Source organism: Vollenhovia emeryi, unplaced genomic scaffold, assembly GCF_000949405.1.
Source record: "Vollenhovia emeryi isolate VEMERY1.0 unplaced genomic scaffold, V.emery_V1.0 DF939142.1, whole genome shotgun sequence".
In the NCBI taxonomy this organism is placed as follows: domain Eukaryota; kingdom Metazoa; phylum Arthropoda; class Insecta; order Hymenoptera; family Formicidae; genus Vollenhovia; species Vollenhovia emeryi.
The window spans coordinates 384,568-404,709 of record NW_011967224.1 but is presented as its reverse complement, the minus strand read 5'-3'; the positions used below and the strand labels follow the sequence as shown (position 1 = coordinate 404,709).

General features: G+C 43.6%; 1 protein-coding gene across 5 annotated transcripts in view; it reads left to right on the top strand.

Moving 5' to 3' along the window:
• LOC105566725 (sodium/potassium-transporting ATPase subunit alpha) overlaps positions 1 to 17,365 on the top strand; it is a 63,835-nt gene extending 46,470 nt beyond the window's left edge. For 2 of the 5 annotated variants that reach the window (XM_012020948.1, XM_012020951.1), the window contains exons 2-11: positions 1,148 to 1,228; positions 2,308 to 2,433; positions 2,694 to 4,094; positions 4,179 to 4,503; positions 4,912 to 5,148; positions 5,350 to 5,651; positions 6,626 to 6,720; positions 14,972 to 15,146; positions 15,403 to 15,635; positions 15,822 to 17,365. In XM_012020948.1, the coding sequence (XP_011876338.1) occupies positions 1,148 to 1,228; positions 2,308 to 2,433; positions 2,694 to 4,094; positions 4,179 to 4,503; positions 4,912 to 5,148; positions 5,350 to 5,651; positions 6,626 to 6,720; positions 14,972 to 15,146; positions 15,403 to 15,635; positions 15,822 to 15,942 (3,096 nt within the window). In that variant the 3' untranslated portion in view covers positions 15,943 to 17,365. Of the gene's footprint in view, positions 1 to 1,147; positions 1,229 to 2,307; positions 2,434 to 2,693; positions 4,095 to 4,178; positions 4,504 to 4,911; positions 5,149 to 5,349; positions 5,652 to 6,625; positions 6,721 to 11,430; positions 11,526 to 14,971; positions 15,147 to 15,402; positions 15,636 to 15,821 lie in introns of all 5 variants that reach the window. The other 3 variants (XM_012020952.1, XM_012020953.1, XM_012020950.1) reach the window with 2 other exon arrangements.
• The last annotated feature ends 2,777 nt before the right edge of the window (positions 17,366 to 20,142 follow it).

Sequence of the window (20,142 nt, the reverse complement as noted above, 5' to 3'; positions counted from 1 at the left end):
AAATCTGATAGATTCAACCAGTCGTCTGTTAGAAAATGGACGAATCAGAATTCCTTCAGGACCAGATGTATAGCGAAGTCTAGCAAACTTCTGGTTATGAAAGGTAGAAGTTTGCTAGACTTCACTACACTTCTGGTAAATCCTAAAGGAATTCTGATTCGTCCATTTTCTAACAGACGACTGGTTGAATCTATCAGATGTTTTTTTCAGTACAAGATTTATTACGAGCGATACGCAAGTCACTTGTCACCTGTGTCGCGTTTCTCGTAAATTCGCGCAGAACTTTAGGAACCTCGCTGGAATCTCGTGAAAAGAGAAATAGCGATGAGATAAGTGACTTTATTTTCCAACGGCTCGTCTTTCTGTCTAAACTCTGTCTACACGCAATCCTGACTCTCGGCGATTCGCAGAGAGGGAAAAGTTGAAGGTTTCCTGTCGGCTGTCCTGCCGGCGAACACGAGGCGAAACGTCGTTCTCGCGCGGGTTCTCGTAATCGCGATTACGGGATACCATTGAGCATCGGGCGTAGTGGACGGTGACGAGTGGTGTCTCCATTGAACCGGCACACTACCGGAAGCGTTCGTTATCCGAACGCGGTCGTGCCGAGGTCGCTCTTGAAAATCGGGCTTCTGTTCCGCGCACCGCCGACGTCTCTCTCACCGATGTCACGTGTCGAATGCGCGCCGGCCACGTGTCTCTCTCTCTCTCTGTCTCTCTTTCTCTCTTTCATGAGAAGGTCGCAGCGGTACGACCGCGGGCACTGTGAGAAAACTGGTCCATTCGGACGACGACGTAGAATCGCGGCGCCATCCGAATAGTCACGCAACCCCACTCGCATTTAAGATTGAAGTAACCAACTCACATGAGATCGACGTTCGCCTGGCTCTGTAAAGGGGGGGAAAAAAACATCTCTCGATTCTGTACCCGCGCGGCTCCCCGGGCGTTTATTCGTGCGATCGTAGGTTTACCTACCTACCTACGCGGGAAAAACGGCGCTCACTCGAACAAACCTCGACCTGCCCATCATTGTTATTTTTAAGTTATATTTTTACCATGGATACCCGAACATTTGTTTCAACTGTTTGTATTTTGTTGTATTACGCCCGCATGTTTTATTCATGATTTTTTTATCGCCCATTTTTTACAGCATGGCCGCTCAGACTCGTACAGGGTCGCCACGTTACCCAACATTCGCGACGACAACAAAACCGCAGATGGGATGTACAAGGTATATTCAGAGATGGACTCTATGTCTATACGAATTCTATATAATTAACATCTCTGGGTTCTGGTACTACGCTTCTTTGACCAGCAGATGGGATAAACGTTTGGGGGAGGTTTTTTCACTCCTCTCTCTTTCACCCTTTCTGTCTCTTTCTCTTCCTCTATTTCTCATTGCTTCCTCTATCTGATGTTTGTAATTTCATTGTTTCTTCATGGTAACGATGTCTATTGCCGTAACGCTTTTCTTCTAACTGTGCCTCGACAGAAATTTCCCCGAAGGAAATTTTCTTCGTTCTTTCGCTATCGCACTTCTGAATCTTTCAGCTCCTTCGCGTTTTCACTTTGCCGTCAGCTTCGTAATCGTAATCATCTTAACGCATGATAAAAGAAGTTTGTTCGCGATTTGGGTGATCGAATTCTTCGATTAGATCCCGACGTTGTAATTTCGCATTTCAATGACTCGACGATCGACACAGTAATAATTACATTCTCTTAAAAAAAGAAAGCTCCGTACCCTCTATTCAATAACATTGCGTAGGGTGAGATATGATTGCACCGAATGTACTTAACAATAAAAAGCAAGAAGTGGAGGAGTCTCCACTCAATTGTTCGCGAAATAATGTACGTTATTTTATATAGTTTCGTCGTCCACACTGGAACTTGGTTACTCATCAATTATTTTCGCTGACATCGCATGACTCGGAAACATTCCTATCATTCTAGTGCAATCCTATCTCGCGCGCGCGCGCACACACACACACATCTTACGAGATATCATTACAGCTCGGTTCACCCCCTTCTCGACGATATCGTTGCAGTCGATTTCTTCTGCTACAGAGGTTGTCCTCGCTCGTCGCTGGATTTTCAATCTCGATTTCTGAAATTCGATAATCTTGTCTTTCTTCGCTACCTTGTCAATTATCAGAGCATCTCGTCGATCAGAGATAACGCGTCGCGGTAATCTACGGTGTAATCGCTTCGGAGCTTTGTAATTGTAGCTGTATTAAGATTGTGTACGCAGCATCGATGTGGAGATGTTATCAGAATAACCTTCTTTTTCTCTCTGTCTGTTCCCGTTAACAGTCGCGGCGGAAGAACCCAAAGCGAAGGGGGGACAACCTAGATGACCTGAAGCAGGAGTTGGACATTGACTTCCACAAAATCTCACCCGAGGAACTGTATCAAAGATTTCAGACGCACCCCGAAAACGTAAGTAACATCGTGCTATGAGATTGCGCAGCGTATCAATCGACATTAACACGTTGAACGCCGCGACGAAAGGAAAATATTATAGCTTCTCTTCTGCAAGGGTGGAATAAAATACAAATGGAAAGATGTTAGAATGTGTGGGAATTAGTTGACGGCGCTGAACAATGTTAAATGGGCGATTTGAAGGATCGATTAATGAAGAGAGAAAGAGAGAGAGAGACGTTAATAATATTTGTATATTGTTATAAAAATAACAATAGGGCCTCAGCCACGCGAAAGCGAAGGAGAACCTGGAAAGAGACGGGCCGAACGCCCTGACGCCACCGAAGCAGACTCCGGAATGGGTCAAGTTCTGCAAGAACCTGTTCGGCGGTTTCGCCCTCCTGCTGTGGATCGGTGCGATCCTCTGCTTCATCGCGTACTCGATCCAGGCCACGACCAGCGAGGACCCGAACGACGACAATCTCTACCTGGGCGTCGTCCTCGCGGCGGTCGTAATAGTCACGGGTATATTCTCGTACTACCAGGAGAGCAAGTCGAGCAAGATTATGGAGTCGTTCAAGAACATGGTGCCACAATTCGCCACCGTGATCCGGGAGGGTGAGAAGCTCACCCTACGGGCGGAGGATCTCGTGCTGGGCGACGTCGTCGAGGTGAAATTCGGCGATCGGATACCGGCCGACGTCAGGATCATCGAGGCCCGTGGATTCAAAGTGGACAACAGCTCGCTGACCGGCGAGTCCGAGCCGCAATCGAGGTCGCCCGAGTTCACGAACGAGAACCCGCTCGAAACGAAGAATCTCGCATTCTTCTCGACGAATGCGGTGGAAGGCACGGCCAAAGGCGTGGTGATCTGTTGCGGCGATCAGACGGTGATGGGAAGGATCGCGGGTCTCGCGTCCGGTTTGGATACCGGCGAAACGCCGATCGCCAAGGAGATTCATCACTTTATACACCTCATTACCGGTGTCGCTGTCTTCCTCGGCGTCACATTCTTTGTCATAGCCTTCATCCTGGGTTATCACTGGCTCGACGCCGTCATCTTCCTAATCGGTATTATCGTGGCGAACGTGCCGGAGGGTCTCCTCGCTACTGTGACCGTGTGCCTCACTCTGACCGCCAAGCGAATGGCCTCGAAGAACTGCCTGGTGAAGAATCTCGAGGCTGTGGAGACTCTGGGCTCGACCTCCACCATCTGCTCGGACAAGACCGGAACCCTCACGCAAAATCGTATGACGGTGGCGCACATGTGGTTCGACAATCAGATTATCGACGCCGACACCACGGAGGATCAGTCCGGCTTGCAGTACGACCGCACTAGTCCGGGATTCAAGGCGCTCGCCAAGATCGCGACCCTCTGCAATCGCGCCGAGTTCAAGCCGGGCCAGGACGGTGAGTCGATTCTGAAGCGAGAGGTGAACGGTGACGCCTCCGAGGCTGCGTTGCTCAAGTGCATGGAACTGGCGTTGGGCGATGTCATGGGCATTAGGAAACGCAACAAGAAAGCCTGCGAAATCCCCTTCAATTCCACTAATAAGTATCAGGTGTCCATTCACGAATCGGACGATCCCAACGATCCTAGACATCTCTTGGTGATGAAAGGTGCTCCCGAGAGGATCCTGGACAGGTGCTCGACCATATTTATCGGCGGCAAAGAGAAGGTAACTCGTCGGTTTCATTCATTCCATTTCACCCATCGACTCCATATCGTTTTCAAATTTTTAACTCCTCGGCCTCCTCGGTAGGTTCTCGACGAAGAGATGAAGGAGGCGTTCAATAACGCCTACTTGGAATTGGGCGGACTCGGCGAACGAGTGCTCGGCTTCTGTGATTACACACTGCCGTCCGACAAGTTCCCGGTTGGCTTCAAATTCAATGCCGACGATCTCAACTTCCCAGTCGACGGGCTCCGCTTCGTAGGCCTGATGTCTATGATCGATCCGCCCCGGGCTGCGGTGCCCGACGCGGTCGCCAAGTGCCGTTCCGCCGGCATCAAGGTCATCATGGTTACCGGTGACCATCCGATCACTGCCAAAGCCATTGCCAAATCCGTCGGCATCATCTCTGAAGGTAACATCTCGCGCGTTATGTACTTTATGCTTCTATACACTTTATCACATAAACAATTCTCGGATGACGTTCAAGATTAGATATCGCGTGCGGTATCTTGCAAGTCTTGCTCGTCGATCTCGATTATGATGCTTTTACGATGCTCTCTTAATCTCTTAATGAGACGTAATTTCAGATAATAAGCCGCGCTTAAGATTTACAACGATCTTTATACGCGGAATTTGGGGCGGTTTTTTTGGCGGATAATGCCAAGTAATATTCGCCTTGTCCAAATAATGCGTACAACAATTATTCGCTTTCAATAATCGTATTGCTGTCTGTAATTGTTGTCGTTTCAATTTCTCTTAAAAGAATCAGCCTTTCTCTTATTTATTTCAATTTTGTTAATATCATTTCCATCTTCTTTAGGTAACGAAACCATTGAGGACATTGCACAACGGTTAAATATTCCGGTATCCGAAGTAAATCCTCGCGAGGCTAAAGCCGCGGTCATTCACGGAACCGAACTCAGGGAACTGAACTCCGACCAATTGGACGAGATTCTCAGGTACCACACCGAAATTGTGTTCGCCCGTACTTCGCCCCAGCAGAAGCTCATCATCGTCGAAGGCTGCCAGCGAATGGGCGCGATTGTCGCTGTAACTGGTAAGTGAACGAAATTAACACGAATCTTTTTATTATTATAATACATCTAGCAACGCATTACGAGGAAACTGTTGGGGATTAAAAGTTTTCTTTTTCAATTTTCTCTTGATTGAATAAGCCAGTTCCCTTTTTAACACGAGCATTCTATTAATCGTGACATAACAATTGTCTGTAATTGAAACAATTGTTTAATTTCTTTAGGCGACGGTGTGAACGACTCGCCTGCTCTAAAAAAAGCCGACATTGGTGTCGCGATGGGCATCGCTGGTTCGGACGTATCCAAGCAAGCTGCTGACATGATTCTACTCGATGACAACTTTGCTTCGATCGTAACAGGCGTGGAGGAGGGTCGTTTGATCTTCGACAACCTAAAGAAGTCCATCGCCTACACCCTGACCTCGAACATACCCGAAATCTCGCCTTTCTTGGCATTCATCCTCTGCGACATCCCTTTGCCGCTGGGTACCGTCACCATCCTTTGCATCGATTTAGGAACTGACATGGTGAGTCACGAAATACTACAAGAAAGTATTGACTTGAGTCGAGTAACAATAATCGAAAGAGACGTTCACACCTCGTGGAAACGCTCTTCGAAAGTTGCCACTCGAACGCTTTCCTCCTTATTGGTTAATCGAATTATTTCAGCGTCCGCATTTTCCATCATGATGTAACAGCTAATGTAGTCATAAAGCCACGACTGTTTCTTAAAGATTATCCTTACACTTGTATTGATTGATAGGTACCGGCGTGATATGTTTGGAATGCTAAGCCTGACACGACAACTGTACAATGTAAACCAACAGTTGCTCGAAAATTTGTTCGACCATCTTCTTTTTCTATAGCTAGCGATGCATTTGAACCAGTCAGGATGGCGGTCAGCAACTTGTGCTCATCGATTAATCTCTTGAATATCTTTATTTCCTTTTAGATTAATTGGGCTGATGGAGCTTCAGATGAAACAAAAGTGTAACTTGGATAAATTATTTTACAGGGATTAAAAAATTTTTTTTACTTGAACAAAGTACGTGAAAGTATGAACAATGAATTTGCACTTGGGTCGGAATAGAGATTTGTCGTAATGAGAGAATGTTGGTTTTAACGTTTCTTTTCAGGAACTTAATCTTTGCGAGAAAGCTGCTTACTGTTTATCCACGCGAGATACCGCAAATTTCCTCTCAACTCCCTCGATTCCTTCCCATAATCAATTTCTTAAACAATTTAGTTTCTTCATCTTTCAGTTGATTATTTTTATTTTCTATGCTTCATTGTATATAAAAGAATGCTGTCGATTCGGCTACAATCTTATCTTGAGGCTGTTTTTATATCTTGTTAAGATTGTGTAGTGTGTAGAGATCAACGGCTAAATTTTCAATAAGATGAACGACACGTCAGCATTCTTACTTCAACATCATCCGCAGACATTCTCGTTATTTAATTGTTGGCGTTATTACTGAGCTCTTTGATAATGTGACGTCAGGTACCCGCCATCTCGCTAGCCTACGAGGAGGCAGAGAGCGATATTATGAAGCGACAACCACGAAACCCCTTCACTGACAAGCTAGTTAACGAAAGGTAACAAACACATCAACAATGAATATTGTGACAAGCTACAACAGATTTTCTATAATTCGAAAGAGTCATCGGTGATGATACCCTGTATTTTCGAAGTGTTTTCTCGATTGTATAAGCCAAAGTCAGCACGTTTCGTTAAATCTTGCCAACTTTTGTTAAACGAATGTCTCGAGTAATTGTTTAAATATTTTCCAAAAGCCGGGCAAAACTTCGAAAATTCAATCACACGGCGATCGCTCTCTCATTCTATTGGCTACACATTTCGTCTTTCTATACGACGCCTTTAGTAGTTAGTCCGTTCTATCTTCTATTATAAAGTTGGATGCGGGAAGACGACCTGCATACATATATTGGTATACGTCTCTTTCTGACTCGTCGTCGTTCGATCCCCACGCACGACAGGAATTGTAAACTGGGTAACAATGATTCGCGGGCAAATTGATTCCTCGCATAAATAATATACTTGAATTTCCTATCCAATTTACGCGCTAGATATTTTACCGAGCAATATTGTACTCGTCATCTTTCGAGTATTGTCTTTGTAAGTACTCTAAGCAGTGTAGATGCTGGCTTTTTCTTTCATTTTTCTTTTCCCTTTTAAAATACAATTTCAACTACGTTGGTCATCGTGTGGGTGTGTGTGTGTGTCCGCGCCACCAAGGCCATTTGATAAAGTTCACGCGATGTAGGGATTAATTTGCCAAGCCTATCGCTCGAGTTGTCGAGTGGGACACGCTAGGACAAAACGTAAAGGATAAGGTAATAACGGGATATGGTACACGCAGACGCAATGCTCTAAGGTGTTTGGTCGCTGGGAGATACGCGAGCTTTATTTTCAGTCTGTCCACCTCTCTATTTGTATCCTATACTCTACTCGCTCTAACGATAAGCTGGATTGAATTTCGTTAAGTCACGCTTGCTCGTCCATGATTTGTCGTCGACCTTTTCAGAATAATTTTTATTGTAAAAAAGAAAGTATCAAGTAGAACCAAACGATGACCGTACAGCAAACTGTCCTATTATCTTCTATTCTTCCTAATTTCGCTTTTAGAAGTGAGACGATTCAATTGCGAGACGAGCAATCGTAATTTTTTCTTTTCGAAGAATTTTCTCTTTCCTTTTTAAATCGACGGTCACAGGCGCTTCCATCACGATGATTCCTCGGTCTTATTAGTCTTGTTTCGTTACGCTGAAGGTAAGCCAATCGCATTGTAAAGCCTCTCTCTATATATATCTTTCTATCTCTATCTCTCTCTCTTTCATATCTATCTCTATTACATAGTATCTCTAGTCTTATCCTCTTTGAGCTCAATTTTCCCATCGTTTTATAATACCTCGCTGCGGTCGTCATCTGTCCTGGTCTGCCACTGGCTTGAGGTGTATATGAATTGCTGAAACGTCCACGAGACATAGAGCGTCGTTGTGAAAAACTCGCATGATCGTTCCCTTCAGCATCTCGCCTTTTTTCCTATTTAAAATGTCCTTTATTTCTCTTATTGCCCTGTTTCATCTTTTATTTCTCTCTCTCTTTCTTTCTATATCTTTTCTTTTGCGTGCGTGCACGCTACTTTATATATACATTTTAATTTTTCTCTTCAGATTCACTCTACATATTCTATCTTTGTATTCTTTTTTTTCCATACCATCCTTCATCGTATCGCGCCCTGTCGCTGTAAGTTTTGAGTCTCCCTCTCTAAATCGTGACAAACAACAAGGAATGCAAGGGAATTTGTATATTGTGTTGTGAATATTGTGTGATGTTTATCATAAATGTGCAACTCGACTGTTTTCACTTGACTGTTATACTTAGCGAATCCGCTCCGCGTCGTTGTCGGTACCACGAAGATTCGAACGACATAGAGATTGAACGATAAGAAAGTTTCGCACGTTTCGGAAACCCGAAATGTTCTGATAGAGTAAACGGTAGTGCTCTTTCTGTCTCTCTTTTTCCGTAGACACTTGAGTAGAATAGCGTTACGATAGAATAGAATTGTCATCCGTACATCGGTTTGCATATATGAAACGTGATTCTTCTCTTTTAATCTCTCTTTCTTTCCATCATTTTTCTCTACCTCTATCTCTCTGTCTACCTCCGTTATTCCTGGCTGCCTTTATTGCCTCGGGCCAGGTTTTATCGTTACTGCGCCTCGCTCAGGAAAACCAATTTTTGTTTTAACTTGGAATTGGTCCATTTATTATGGCTTATTGTTAGTGAAAATCCATCCGATAGTCCGTACGATACGCGGTGTACCTATGAATGAACAAGAACATGATTGTTGCGTGCTGGAACAAATTTAAAACTTGACGAAATTGTTATTTTATCATTCATTTATTCGTTTATGTCTAATTACAGACGTATAAATAGATTTAAATAATTTTATGCAGCGAGAAAAGCTACACGTCAGCTAAATCGATTGAATCGATAGATGCAGAACGATCGCAGCCGCAAGTTTGCCGCGTGATTTCTACACCTGTGTGAGACGCGCATTGCATATCTTTCCTTGTTTCTTCTCTTTCTCTTTTCGCAACAGCAATTCCTTTCTCTTTTCTCTTCCGTAGAATTTACCAGATTTTTCTTAGAAAAGTAAGCTCTGCATCTGAAGCGATTCATTTTCTTTCCTTCTCATCGTCGGTTGAGCAACGATCGTTCTTAGTCATTTCGTAATTCAGCGAGAAGCAAGTTTCGTCGACTCGGAATCTAATCGCTTAGGGAAGGCAGAAAGGAACGAGGATTCTTTCGTTCCATGTGTTGTGTCGCGCATCGGTAATGGAAATTAGCAAGTGCTTCGCATTGGTCGACGAAACTTTAATCTTAATCAGCTAGTTGAATTCTAACCAATCTTACACGAACATATATCGCACACTCCTGGAAGAACATTACTGCAAGCTCGAAAGTAAATTTTCATGAAAGTAATGCGATTTTCTAGGATAATTTAGCAGCATGTCACTTTTCGCTCATGTCAGTTGGATACAATTTTGACTTGTGTAGTAGCATATCTTGCAATTACAAAGAGTAGAAGAAAGAATGGAACTTGATTGAGTTTTGACAATCTTCTTGCAGGAGTAGTATATATTATGTATATAGATATGTATATATATATTATATATTTACATTAATTTTTGATGCTCAGTAATTATTACCATTATTACTCTTGTCCTCGTCTACTAGTCTTATTATTATCATCATTATTATTACAACCACAAGCCAGCATCCAGTTACGTATAGTTACTGAATTTTTATTGCCATTACTATTTTATCTACTATATCACAGCTGCCGCTGCTACTACCTCTATATATTACTACTATTACTATACTTACTATTTACTATACTGTTCGTTACTTGCCACCATATATCACCGCCAAAAGAGAAAGACACTTTTGTACATTTTTGAGCGTCATGAACTTTTCTTGCAGTTTTTAATTCTTTACAGTCCTCTCACGTTTTATTCTGTAATGCGCTGCCTACTGCCGCTGCCTTCTACCCACTCTGCGACTGGCAACTTTCTAATGGGTGCTGAAACGACTGATATACTTTTGCAAAGACATTTGCTAAACGGGGGAATTTATATGTGTATGTTAATTGGAAGTGGGAAATTGCCGTGTGGTGGCCCCCTCGTGCACAAACGTGTATGCATTCTGTTTGAAATTTGTCCGATGACTCGTTGGCTCTTATCCTTCACAACGATGAGAATGATTGCGTGCATCAGGGGGTTGCGCCGCGATATTAACGAAAGCTTGAGGTCGTACTCGAAGTGCACGAAAGAGAAAAGGGATTTTTTTCACTTGCCTCCCAGAAGTGCTCGATGACGCCCATATATCTCGCTTGCCGTTACATTTACCCCTTAGATTTTGTAGGCTTTGATGACGCTTCAAAGAAAGTAATTTCAGACTAATTTTGTAATTTCAGTTTGAAACAAAAAAAACGTAAGCGTGTCCAACGAAATTTGTAGTATACGTAACGTAATTGTTTATTGGAACCTGCTGTAACATTGGGATTATCGCAACGCTTTTGTCCCTATGTGTGTGTGTGATTCATCGAGCATCGCTGAGAACAATTCAATCGGAGACTGCGAGAACCGATGGTAACGATCGGAGATGAAAATGTCAAAGTGAAAAAAGGCCCGCGTGTCTAATTACAATCACGACACCTTTTTTCACTTGCCTCAAATATAGCACAAACAACTTCTTTCTTCCGGGCCGTTTCTGGGTCGCCTGTCTAAACGCAGCGCCTGATCTATTCAATGCACAAATACACTCGCTGATATTCGCTGCTGTCCAGGTCATCTCCGCTACACTTGGACACAATTTTACGCATTTTTACCACAATTTTCTAACGTTTTCATTTTTACCAACGGCACTATTTTCCAACACTATAATCGCCATTGTCCACAAGAGCGATTCGTATCTAAAACGGGCTGCGTTTAGGATGGAAACCGGTCGCTGCGGTTGCTTTCTCGAGCACCCTGAAAGACTCAACTTTCGGGTGTTTCGAAAGTATCGCATGAAAACGCCAATATGACCGACGCTGAACTGTCTTGTGCGATCTCCAAGTCTCCTCTGTCTCTTTCGCTCGCACTGCGCGTACATACACGTTACCGAGAGTGTATGTGCATAAAGCACCAATAATGGTATAATATCTCTTGCATATAACTTCTTTGTAATGCGGTGAGGGGTAGTTAGCACACTTTCTAATCAGTGGTGGATGGCAGGTGCCGGCCATCTCGCTAGCCTACGAGGCACCGGAGTCGGACATAATGAAACGGCAGCCACGCGATCCTTACAGAGACAATCTTGTCAACCGAAGGTGGGTCTCCCAATTACCCACCTAATAAAAGAAACCAACAGAAACCTATTGCACTTACGTCCGTACCGTGTCAACTCACATACACGTTTTTACCGTTATCACTACTATCTATAATACTTATTTCACATACACCTACACACTTGGCACATCCGCCAGGGCCGTCAGATGTGATTGATCCTTTGCTTGGCAAGTAGAAACTCGAAGTAACAGCCGGAAAGTTCGATTCCCAGCATGCGCGAATATTGCCCGATTGCCGATAGTACCAACGATTGAGGATAGATTAGAAGAGATAGACTATACCTAATAATGTCCTGATATCCAACAAAGGGTTGATCGATGATAATTACTAACGGAGGTGAAACAACGCTATTAGCGGTGTTGCGTGCTAACAGGATAAAACGCGTTTTACGTACGTAACGTCGCGTTTCCGATAATAGTTGACTGCTCTGACGATAGTAGACACTTTCACACACATACACAAAACATACACGCACACACATACACGCACACAGTGAATGTGCTTGTGAACCGAGTTAGAAGTAACCAGCCATCCTAGAATTCTTCGTCTACGCGCGCTGCGTTCTATTCACCTGCATGATGCAGTAACAACTGTCCTGGGACGGCTATTGTGCGATTCTAACTTGGACCGCAATGTGTACACACTTAACACATAATAGCACGTAACAGAGTGTCTACCGACTTTGGTGATAAGTCGTAGCATACTGCTCCCTTCTCTTTTATCTTTCTCTTTCCGTAACGCGTTACACGCTTTTTTAATTATATAGAAGACAACTGAAATAAAATTATACTTCTTTCAAGATTGTCAAGTTTTTGAGACACTCGTTGGTAAAACGATGGTAAAACATTGATAAAAGCCCAACTTCACTTCTTTCAAAGCTCTTGGATTGCAAATGAAACGCACTCGGTAGACACTCTGTGTCAGCAGACAAATTACATCCGACTTTAGGAATCTAGTTGACTAGCATAGAGCACAAGCAAGTTTTACCTATAGAGAACAGTTGTCAGATGTTGAGAATGCCGAATGCTTTTTTAGACACGTCTAAAGTCTCTTATTCGATTAACGACTAACACTGAGATGTTAGCTTCAATTTTATACGTGTTATTACTTTTTTTTCTAATCGTTGCACAAGGTGTATGCGCGCAAATCGCAGGCGAGAACATCAGAAACTTTGTCAGTATTGCTGTCAATAATTGACTACTCTAATATTTGATCGCTCTAATTACAGATATTATTCAACATACGGGAAAGCTGTATAAGTAATTGCAAAAATTCAATCCATATTGACAGCATCGCTCCTTAGTCTGCCGATTGTCTGGTTCAACGAATCTACATTTGTTTCTGGAGATTTTATTCCACAATCGGACGTCGGAATGTACAATATTTTATTTTATAACATGATATTTGTACATGTTACATTGTCGAATATCATAAATTATTCGTCCTGTATCAATTGGATAAAAGATAACATTTCCAGAGACAGATGTAGGCCTAATGGAACCCCACGGTAAACGGAGGGTCAATATTGTCGGATGTAAAACCGTGAATTCGGGTTACCGACGAGTTTTCCGCGGAGTGCACGTTTCGCCTCGAATGTTTTCTTTCTCGCTATCTTTGATCTTTCACTTTTTTTTACACTTCTCATTGACGTTAGAGAGCAACCCCAGTTACGAGAGTCACCGCCCAGTTAGAGAGCAGCTTTCGAGAACGAACGGCTCGACATGCACGGCTTGGGCAGCCTCTTTCTTTACCGCGAACAACCGTGATCGCATTACAATTACCGGCTTCTGCCGCTTTGTTATCCGACGATTGCCTCGACGTCGGGACTTTTCATTGTCGCCGAGCTGCAACCTTTTCTTTTTTACACTTGACATTGCGATGCCTTTGGCACGCTTGTGCAAACACCAACTCGTTAAAAGAATTATTATACAAACTCTCAAACATCTTCCATTGACTTGGATCTGACGAGTCAACCGCCGACTCAGTACGACTAATCTAACTATAACTAATTCATCGCAGTCACATGCGATTCGCTTCCTTGGCTTAACTACTACAGATACTCGCTGCATGCTGTTTTACACTAATTGCTTTGACAATTGATTGGTCATGTCGATTGATTATACCGCAACCTGACTAAACTTGCGACTTGTAGCAAGTTTAGTAGTTGGTTGCGGAAAAACAAGCAAATGCAAAAGTTACAAAGTTACTCCATAGTTTGATCACATCAATAATCTGACTAATTAATTATCTTTATAGATTATAATTGCACTTGCGGATTAAAAAGTAAGAAATGTGTGTTTCTGTCTTTCTTGATGACAACCTGTCACTTGCAATTAGTTAAGTACAATTCGTACTAATAATGATTGATAACGTTACATAATTATTTGCGACATTGCATTAATAATAACAATAGATAGATTTCTCTGTTCCTCCATTTGTATCTAGCCAGATTATTATTGTATCGAATGGCAATTCGAAGCAAGAGTAGAGATCAAGTCCGTCCGTTTGTAAGATCTATTTTAAATGTGAGATGGAAAATCATATTTAAAATCGTACACATTATGGGCGTGGTCTATATTTTTGTTTTGAAAATTTTGATTACGGTGTAAGATACTTGTGCCAATCACTTCGTTGTAACGTTAACTCACAAATTAGACTGGAACCGTGTGCGGGGTAAGCTTTGATAGTGCGAAGCATTAGCGGGAAGGAATTAACGGGAAATAGGCAGCTTCAATGTTAACCATGCAACTTGCCATCGTGAGAATTGGCAAGCAACAGCTGTGGCTACTCGTCTGTCTGTCTGTCTATCTTATCTGTCTGACTATCTGTCCGATCTGATCTGATCTGATCTGATTCGATCTGATCTGATCTGATTTGATCTGTCTGTCTGTCTGTCTGATCTGTCTGCTCTGTGTGGCATGCCTCACTGTCAAGAATCGATCGTTAATCGTCTACCCATTGGTAAGTAATCTGCATTTTGCCCCTAACCGGTGACTATGGCTTCCGTAATTTTAACACGAACTTAGACTATTAGAAATAACATCAAAGTCGTACGATTGATGTGACAAAGATTTCCTAGCTTCCGAAGGATCCTGAAACGCGGCAGCCCCTTTTGCTATCGAGAACCATTTGCAAGGAGCAAAATTCGCCCGGATGGTTGCTGCTCGAAAATCACTTTTAAGAAATTCATCTCGTCGCTCACTCTTTTGAGAAAACTTGAGCACTCAATCTTTAATTGAATTTAATTTTTAAAGCTCTTTTGCTACAAACTTTGAAATTCTATATCGATGTAGAAATCTCGTTACCGAGAATTGCATAAAATCTCCGTTTTCCTTTTAACATTGATTCACGGCAGAAAAGCAGGATTCTTCGAAAGCTAACATCGATTGCAGGAGAAAATTTTTTTAATGAATTTATTTGTATCTAGGCTTATTTCGATGGCATACGGTCAAATCGGTATGATTCAAGCCGCGGCCGGCTTCTTCGTCTACTTCGTCATTATGGCTGAGAATGGATTCCTGCCTCTGTATCTGTTTGGCATTCGAAAGCAATGGGATTCCAAGGCTATCAATGATCTTACCGACAGCTACGGCCAGGAATGGGTAAATATTGTAGATCTAGAATCGATCGAATATGGAGCAAATTGAAATTAACGAAAATGATGTTTAAATGTCCTTCGCCGATAAAGCAAATATTCTCTAGGTTCATTCTTAAAATCATTCGTATATTATAACAGAAATTTTTCAAAATTATTTATAGTGAATTTATATTAGATATAAATTTGAAATTTTTCGACTCGGTTGCTCATTGGAAGAATATATGGACTGACGCGAATTTTATTTATTTTTTTACAAACAGACCTACAGAGATCGCAAAACGCTGGAGTTTACTTGCCACACCGCTTTCTTCGTCTCGATCGTAATTGTGCAATGGGCTGATCTGATTGTTTGCAAAACGCGCCGCAACTCGATTATTCACCAGGGAATGAGAAACTGGGCTCTGAACTTTGGTCTCGTGTTTGAGACCGCGCTTGCTGCGTTCCTAAGTTACACGCCCGGCATGGATAAGGGTCTTCGTATGTTCCCACTAAAGTATGTATTTTTTTATCCATCTTTATATTGTTTGTAATGAAGCAGATTTTATAGCTCGTACTTGAATCGTATATTTACTCGAATCTACTGGAAATATCTAGCATTGTATTATAATGAATTTTAAACTGGCAGTTTAGAATGCGACACAACGAAAAAGTAGCAACACGTAATTTACGTACGTTGCAGATTTGTATGGTGGCTGCCAGCTCTACCGTTCATGTTCGCCATCTTCATCTACGACGAAACGAGACGATTCTACCTCCGCCGAAATCCAGGCGGCTGGCTCGAGCAAGAAACTTACTATTAGACGCAAAAAAAAGGATTAAATCACACGCATGCAGAACGCGCGCGCAAGAGAATGAATGAACGGACGAAAGTATGAGAGCGAGAGAGTGAAAGAAAAAGGATGAGAGGAAGCGAGAGAGAGAGAGAAAGAGAGAGAGAGAGAAAGGGAGGGAGAGCGAGAGAGAGAGAGAAAGAGGATGAGAGAATGAGACGCATACTCACACCTGAGAGAGATACACTTGAAAAAAAAGAAAAATAAGTAAATCACTCATATTGAACAAAATGTAACACATTTCACAAGGGATGTTGCTACTGGGTCTATCCGAGTCGCGTGTCAGGAGAGCAACGGGTGGACAACGAAGGTACGCGCCAAGTCTTTGGCTCTCACGACACAAAAGGCGCGAAATTATACGGACACGGAAAAGACCCTCTAGTGCTATATAGGTACAGCGCGAGGTACAAAGAGCACGCTCGTCATTCTGGCTTCGCTGCCAATTGCTTGCACGCGCGTGCCGAGTTTCGCAGTCTCAGAAATTGATCCGGTGTTGGAAAGATGGGGGAGAAGGTATATCGTCGGGGGGACTCCACCATTATTACTATGGGAACGATGTTAATCGAAAGGCCACGCTTTCCTTTCTGCATTCGATTACAACACGACTACGGGGCTTTCCGGTGACGACGGGTGCTGCTGCTGCTGTCATATTCTGGACAGGATATATTCTGCAAGCGTCACTCGAAGATGGAACGAAGGAACGAGAGAATGAAATAGAAAATCGCTGAGTTGGATAGCGTCGCAACGCGACTGATGCACGAGTGTCAGGCCTAAAGAAACGTGATAACGCGACGAAACGCGAAAAGGAAGCCGAAACGGCGAGGGGAACGGAAATCCGGGATGGCAGCGAAAACGGACATACTCGAAAGAGACGAGGCGAGGCGTTTACGCGCGATCGAGAATTACGGAATCATGTGCGTCCTTATGTATGTCGAATGCGATTTACTACATTCACGCGACTTCTTACTACTAGTGGCGTATTATCGTAGATATCTTTGCGTTACTACGAAACTTGATAATAGGCTTTCGTTGATCGTCGATCAATGCGCGCAAAATATCGGTACGCTAGGATCGGCACACTCAACACGTCCTCCATTGAGAAGAACTTTAGTTGGAAGACGAGAGACGAGAGACTCACTGAAAAACAAGAGGATCAGAGACCGACGCGAAAGAGCAAAGAAAGAAAGTGCTCAATGTAACAGGAGAACCGTTAAAAAAGTTCTTAGGGATTTCGCGTGACGCGTTGAAATACTTCATACGAAAATTAATTGTTAATTGTAACGAAGGACCTGATATGACAGGTATCAGGTACGGTCTATAGTCATACGTCATGATAAAATAACTAAAATAAAGGAGAGAGAAAGAGAGAGCGAGAGAGAGAGAAAGAGAGCGAGAGAGAGAGAGAGAGAGAAAGAAAGAAAGAGAGCGAGAAAGAGTTATGATAAATAATTAAATGAAATAAAAAATAATAAAATATAATTAAATAAAACCGCATTCGCAGTATTTATTATTATTAATAAACGACATACGTTCGGTTTTGAGTCTTAATCCGCATAGCTATCAGGAAAACAACGGCGAGAAACGTATCGCGTAGTTTCAGTAGTTACAATTTTTAGCGTGAGTTTAATATCACATCGATACACGCGACACACACACTGTAAGGCAGAATAGAAGAAAGGTGCCGAGGTTGGTTCTAACCGAGAGAGAGAGTGGGATGGTTCGTCTCGTCGAGCTCGAGCAGCAGGTGGAAGAAATAGATAGTGGACGGCAAAAAGATGTGTGGACAGTATATATAAAATAAGTATCAACTGATCACTATATACCGATTGATGAGGACGGACTAATAAGCGATACGTTATTTAATTGCGCATGCGGATGGTAGAGCGATGAGAGGTCGCAGCCTGGTTGCCAGCGAACCGAAAGAAGAAGAGGAAAAAAAAGAAGAAGAGAATCTGCCGCACGCTATCCGAAAAAATAAATAAATTACGAAACGTTATTGATTAACGCGCGCGCTAAGGAAAAGAATGATGAGAGAGAGAGAGAGAGAGAGTGTGTGTGTGAGAGAGAGAGAGAGGGGGAGAAACACGATAATGTTCAATAAAGCGGGTGAATGCTTTGTATTAACGATGTGCTATGCAGGATGTAGGAAAAGGAAGAGACAGGCCGCGCGCGGAGCAGAAAAAGTGAAAAAAAAAGAAACGTTCTTACTTAGATAAAAGCTAAATGAAGAGTATAAAAATTCCTTCTCTTAGTTTTTCATAGATTTAAAACGCCAGAGCGGGACAGCTCGCTATAAATCATTGATCCCCCCCCACAACGCGGAACGCCCTGTGTAGCAGCGAATTGGCGATCTCTGTCAGCCAGCCACGGACGGCCGTGTGGTATGCGTGCGCGTGCATGTGCGTTGTGCGTTGTGCGTTGTGCGTGTAGTGTCGAACAACACAATCGTGACTTAAAAAACCTGCCACGCGACTTTTTTTCGGGCCGGGGCCGGGACCGGGACCAGGACCGGGACGTTCCGAGACTTGTCATCGATGCGATCTCGCAAGCAAAACATACGAATAACATGTCCTCCCTCCTCGTTTCCCTCGAGGGCTTTTCTCAGTCGTTGCTCGCGTTTGCTCCGACAAGGCGATCGCGCTGCTCGTTGTGGGCGAGAAGACACGAATATGAGAATGTCTGAACGAGCAGAGTTTCCTTTAACGGTATACGATTTCTGATACACGAAAGTGAGATAAGAAGGAAATGACGAGCAGGAAATGTCTCTCAACTATTCGTTTATCGTTAAAAGAAGCGTGAAACGTGATTGAAGACACTCGTAGCGATCGGATGTGGCAATCGTTCCACTCTCTTAGCGAATCAATAATCGACTTTTTGTTTCGTTTGCGTCGGGATGAGATGCTTGATATATTTAAACGGGCGAGCGTGTTGCTTTGCGAAGAGAATGGGGCGATCGCGGTTACATAGTTACAACGACGTGTTAAAATAACCGCGAGGAAATGGCGTTCTCGGCGAGTAAGGTGGTGGCGAACGCGGGTCGAGACGAGCGGAAATGCGACGCTCGCTCGGCGGCCCAGGCCCCAAAACTACCCCAAGTGTTCAATAATCGAGGTGTTCTCGAGGTGTCCTGTATGCGCGTATAAACGCGAGACGTTTCTTCCTTGGCCGGTTCCCTCGCGATTCGGTGCCGTTGCCTCGAGTCTCGCTACGAGTGGACGACGCGCTTTCTCTCGACTTCTCGCGACTTTTCTCTGTTACGCGCGCGGGAGGTTGCGCGAATCGTGTCCCGAATGTGCGATCGAAAGGTTCAAAAGGCGTCTAAATGTGTTGCGTCGCGTCGCGTCATGTACACGCACCGGCGTAAATGCCGTCCCTATCCGTGTGAGGCGCACGCACACGACAAGCGAACGATCAATCCGAAAGTCGCATATCGGTCATTCGACGATCGGATTAAGCTTCGTCTACTAGAAGTCGTAAAGTTAGTTAGGCGCATAAAAATTATCCATAGTCCACTATTCTTACGACTGCGACTCTGCGACTCTCATTGTAGACCCCGCATTAGTCACCCGCTTGTTTGCGTGTGCGCGTCTCACACGAATAGGGACGGCATTTATGCCGATGCGTGTACAGGCTGAAAGGGAGAATGATGAAGCGGCATTTCTCTCTGGCTAATCGAGTCACGGGTACGAGAAGGAAAGGCATTTGGATAGGGTTTGAGTCCGCGTGTCCCCGCATGTCGGCAATTGGAATCGGCGACCTTTCAATACCTATTCGTCTGTCATCGGTGATATGCATCGCGCGAGGTCTATCGATTCGGACGTTACTCAGCCACGGCGTTTTCAGATCGATCGACGTCGATCCCGATTTAACTACTCTCAATTTTTCCCTTCTGTCTGTTTTATAGATGGAACTGTAATTTAGAAGAAAAGAGAACGCAGCAAGTAGCCGGAATTCGGAGTAGAGTTCGATTTTATCTCTCCGTCGTAGATCGATCGCTTCTGTCACAACGAAGGTGCGGAGATTTAAGACATTCTGTGCGCGATTGTTATTTTCGGCGAGTCGCCGAAAATGACAAACTTTTTCCAGAATAGATGCGCGTGAGAAAATGTACCCGTTCTGGGTGGGGGGAGAGAGAGAGAGAGAGAGAGAGAGAGAGAGAGAGGAGGGGGG